Here is a 4904-nt window from a genome sequence, read left to right as displayed (position 1 = left end):
CCCGATGCGACAAGGATCTTCCTCCTGTGTAACTCCCACAGATCCCTTCGTGGAGCTCTTTGAGAAATGGTTCCGACGCCTCAGGGTGAATCACAGTAAGTATGGTCCGGAGTAAGAGCGCTTATACAATTTGTAGTCCTCAGACAACCAGAACTGAGAAGCGTTTCTTCGAACTTTCTCGGCTTCTGACTTCTCCTCGGGTAAGACATCATCCTTGAGGAATCTCACTATAGGGTCCATCCAACTAGGACCCACCCCAATTTGATGGATATGAACTGTGCCCTTTGCCACCTCATTTGCTCTTTCTAGATGCTCGACAAGAATGATCCGAGGCAAGTCTCCTGTAGAGGAGGTAGCAAATGTGGCCAATGAATCTGCATAGGTGTTTCCACTTCTAGAGACATGATAAGCTGAAAGAGTCGAAGTTTGACTACAAGCGCTTGACCTGGCTTAAGTACTCTTGCATCCTCGCATCTCTAGCTTCCAAGCCTCCCTTTACCTAGCCTACCACCAACCTCGAATCTAAGAACATTTCCAATACTTTACCTCCCATTTTCTGCACCATGACCATCCCTTGTAGCAAGGCCTCATACTTGGCCTTGTTATTAGTGGCCGAGAATCCAAGTCTTAGGGATTTCTCTATGACAGACTCTTCAATGGATACTAGGACTAACCCCACTCCAGACCCCCTCTGATTTGCCGCACCATCAACGTACACCTTCCAACATGGTGGCCCTGGGATAGAAATTGCCCCAACTGACTTTCCCTTCATGTTTTGCTTCTCTGCTATTGTTTCTACTGGGGGCTCAGCAAATTCGGCCACCAAGTCAGCTAGGACCTGGCCTTTTATAGAGGTCCAGGGCATTTACTTGATGTCGAAGGCCCCTAGGATTGTGTTCCATTTGGCAATCCTTCCAGTGTAATCAGCAGCACAAAATACAGACCTCAAGGAAAGTTAGGTTAAAACAATAACTATGTGGACCTAAAAATAATAAAGAAGCTTTCGTGTACTATGGACCACGGCTAGTATGGCTTTCTCCAAGGGTAAGTACTTGACTTCAGCTTCGTGCAGTGACTTGCTCAAGTAATAGACTGGCTTTTGGATGCCGTTCTCATCACGTATTAGCACCAAGCTCACAGCATGAGAGGCCACAGCGATATACGCATATAGAACCTCATCGACCTCAGGATTGGACATAAGGGTGACCGGGACAGGTACTCCTTGAGTTGTTGGAAGGCCACAATATAGTCCTCGGAAAACTCAAACCCCTTCCACTTGTTAATCAAGAGATAGAATGGTCTGCATCTATCTGCCGACCTGGAAATGAACCGATTCAACGCCGCGAACATTCCAGTAAGCTTTTGGACCTCCTTGGAGTTTCGCGAAGGCTTAAGGTTATTAATAGCCTTGATTTGGTCTGGATCAACCTCAATTCCCCTGTGGGTAATAATGTAGCCTAAAAACTTGCCGGATCCCACGCCGAATGAGCATTTGAAAGCGTTTAAGTGCAGTTTATACTTCCTTAAGATGTTAAAGGTGCAACCGAGGTCCCTCAAATGCTCGGACACCGTTTTACTCTTCACCACCATATCATCTACATAGATTTCGATGCTCTTTCCCAACTGCGACTCGAATATCCTCGTCATCATCCTTTGATAAGTGGACCCTGCGTTCTTCAGACCGAACAGCATTCTTTGTAATGGTAGTTCCCGTGGGTGTCACAAAGGCTGTCTTTTCCTAATCCTCCAATGCCAGTGGTATTTGATGATAGCTCTGAAAGGCATCTAGGAAACTCATCCGAGGGTGTCCCGTAATTGCATCCACCAGCTGGTCTATCCGAGGCATGGAAAACGAATCTTTTGGATATGCCTTATACAAGTCTGTGAAGTCCATGCAAACCTTTCACTTTCCACTTTTCTTCTTGACTACCACAGTATTGGCCAACCATTCAGGATAGAAAACCTTTTTGATAGCCCCCGCATGCTTAAGTTTCATCACTTCTTCTCTAATCGCATCAGCATGCTGCCTTGACGGGCGTCGAGGTGGCTGCTTCTTGGGGATTACAGACGGATTGAAGTTGAGATTGTGACAAATGAAGGATGGGTCGATCCTTGGGGCATCACAGGCATTCCATGCAAACACGTCGATATTTCTCTTGAGAAACTCAATCAACTCCTCCTTCTCCTAAAGAGGCAGCCTGGCTCCAACTTGAAAGAGCCTTTCTGGGTTATCACCAATGACCACTTTCTCCAGATCTTCACATTTCGCTTTTCCAACAGCTGCATCAGTAGGTACCATCGGGGCCTTTGATCGCTATAAGTTTTTTTTAGCAGTGGCCGAGGGCTCCGCGTCGAGCCGCTTTGAAATGGCAGCAACCATACACTGTCTTGCCGTAGATTAGCAACCACAAATTTCGAGAACCTAGTCATCAAACGAGAATTTCACCTTCTAATGCAATGAGGAGGCAACAGCCCTCAAGGCATGAAGCTAGGGTCTGCCGACAATGGCTATATTTGGGGAGTACGTGCCTACTACAATAAAATTCACCTCTACTACCTCTGGGCTAGTCTAGATGGGTAGACTGATCATGCCCTTTAGAATAACAAGCTTCCCGTCGAAGCTCATCAAAGGAGAGCTATAGGGCGTCAGGTCTTCCGGTTTCAACGTCAGCCCCTTGTAGAGGTCTTGGTACATAACCTTGGCCGCACTTCCATCATCTACCATCATTCTCCTCACATCGTAGTCCCCAATTCTGAGAGTGATCACCAACGCATCGTCATGGGGCTGTATGGTTTCAACCTTGTCTTCCCCTGAAAAACTCAAAATCTGGTGAAAATTCCTTCTCGCCTTCTTCGGCTTTGGCTGGGACTCCTCGGCAAGCAACTGAGCCACAGACAGCACTCGCAAAGGGCGCGTGCCTGTTCGTCTTGGCACGGCCAAGATCACATTGATCGTCCCCATAGGTGGTCTCAGCGCAGTATCTCTTTGGGGCTCCTGATGGGCCTGGCCTTGGGGACCACTAGAATGATGCAAAAGGTGCTTCAGCTTTCCTTCTCAAACTAGCTGGTCCAGATAGTTCCAGAGGTTCCTACAGTCCTCTGTGGTATGTCTGTGGTCCTGATGGTATTGGCAATAAAGGTTCTTATTGAGCTTTGTGGACTCTCCCACCATCTTGTTCGACCACTTAAAGTATGGCTCATTCTTGATTTTTTCCAACACCCGGTGTACTGGTTCCCGAAACACAGTGCCGATGGTCTGTGTGTTAGTTGCTTCGAGTTGCCCTGCAAAGTCTCTCCTCGGGCGGATGTTGTTATATCAGTCTGACCTGAAATCCCTCCTCTCTTAGGGGGTAACTTTCTCCTTTCCTTTACCCTGCAGCTGGTCTTCTTCTACTCATTTGTACTTATCGATCCGATCCATTAGTTAGCGCACACTGGTGGCAGGCTTGCTAGTCAGGGACTTCCTCAAGCCGTACCCGACTGGGAGACCATTTTTTAAGGTGCTGATGGCGACATCACTAAAATTGTCATCCAATTCATTGTACATCTCCCAATATCGGTCCGAGTAGGCCTTTAGGGTCTCTCCTTCATGCATGGATAAAGACAATAGCGCGCTCAAGGGTCGAGGAGCTTTACTGTTCGTAACGAAGCGATAGCCAAAGGCCTGGGTCAGCCATCTATACAAATCTATAAATTCGTCTTCAAGCTATTGAACCACCTCATCGCCACTAGACCCAAGCTAGAAGGGAAGACTTTGCACATCAGCGCCTCGTTCTTAGAATGGATAGCCATCCTTTGGTTGAACTAGCTCACATGCTCCATAGGGTCTGTTTTGCCATTATAGATGGTAAAGGTTGGCTGCTGGAATCGCCGAAGGAGTATAGCTTCTTCTATGTGACGTGTGAAAGGTGACTTGGAGAGTTTGTCTAATGCCCTGCTCATGGCATCGCCCCCAAGCCCCTAAGAGATGGGCTTTTACTTCTACGCCTCCGGTAATACTCTTCTTCATGCGAGAAGGTCTCGCTCGAAGGAGTTCTCGATCTTTGCCTATAGTCGTCGTCATTTTCGTCGTCATAGGGCATGTTAGGACTAGGATGAGACCGCCTTCGTTGTGCATGACGCAGTTGTCTCTTTAGGTCGTCTACCTCTCGCTGCATAGCCAGCTTATCATCCTGTCTCTGGGATACGTAACTTCTTCTTCTTGTTGTATGGCCCGGTTGTTATTTCGTCTCTAGAGCACGTGGTTGCCCCTACGAAACATGTGTAAGATGCTTCAAAGAAGAGAAATAGAATTGTCACTGTAAGTTAATAAGGACCATCATGGTTTGTGAGGGCTAGCCAGTTATGGTTAAAATATCAAACCTGCATGAATTTTGTGCTCTATTAGGATTTGAGCATAAGATGGTCATTTAGTGGAACCATCATTTACATATTTATGGTATCTAAACAATGTCAACCCAAACCAAGTATCATGCACAATAGAAATGAGTTTTGCAAGGGACTGAGATTGACTCGTGTTTTACAACATGCCCCTGCCACACACAGGTGCACACGCATGCAGAGACACACATGCATCTGATTATACTCTCATGGCAATATGGACGATGCTCACCATAGAGACTCAGTTCTCTGATAACCACACCAGTAGTTCAATTCTGTTCGGTCCAATATATCACATAGCATTCCTAACTTGCAGCCAATGCAGCACTGCTCTCATGATTGGTTCTCTATATTTTGAACTCCCTCTAAACAACAGTTTTCCATTTGGAGAACTTTGGGACTCTTTAAGTTATGGACTAAACAGATTGATATATAAAAGGGACAACAAATCACCCATTCACTCTTGCTTAGGTAGTAAATTGAATGATATCATTAGAAAGTCAGAATTGGTAGAGATTTATTAG

At 46.3% G+C, this 4904-nt stretch overlaps 1 protein-coding gene across 1 annotated transcript; it reads right to left on the bottom strand.

Annotated features, from left to right (window-relative positions):
- Positions 1 to 2569: 2569 nt before the first annotated feature.
- On the bottom strand, positions 2570 to 2962 carry LOC112026999 (uncharacterized). The gene has a single exon (XM_024059663.2). The coding sequence runs from the start codon at positions 2960 to 2962 to the stop codon at positions 2570 to 2572; it is 393 nt and encodes a 130-aa protein (XP_023915431.2).
- Between the last annotated feature and the right edge of the window lie 1942 nt (positions 2963 to 4904).

This window comes from Quercus suber, unplaced genomic scaffold, assembly GCF_002906115.3.
Source record: "Quercus suber isolate HL8 unplaced genomic scaffold, Cork oak 2.0 scaffold_148, whole genome shotgun sequence".
In the NCBI taxonomy this organism is placed as follows: domain Eukaryota; kingdom Viridiplantae; phylum Streptophyta; class Magnoliopsida; order Fagales; family Fagaceae; genus Quercus; species Quercus suber.
Note: the sequence above shows the minus strand (reverse complement) of the source record. Positions and strands in the feature narration are given on the sequence as shown.

Bases quoted from the DNA above. Each gene is read 5' to 3' on its own strand.
- LOC112026999 (XM_024059663.2), bottom strand. From the start codon at position 2,962: ATGGGGACGATCAATGTGATCTTGGCCGTGCCAAGACGAACAGGCACG.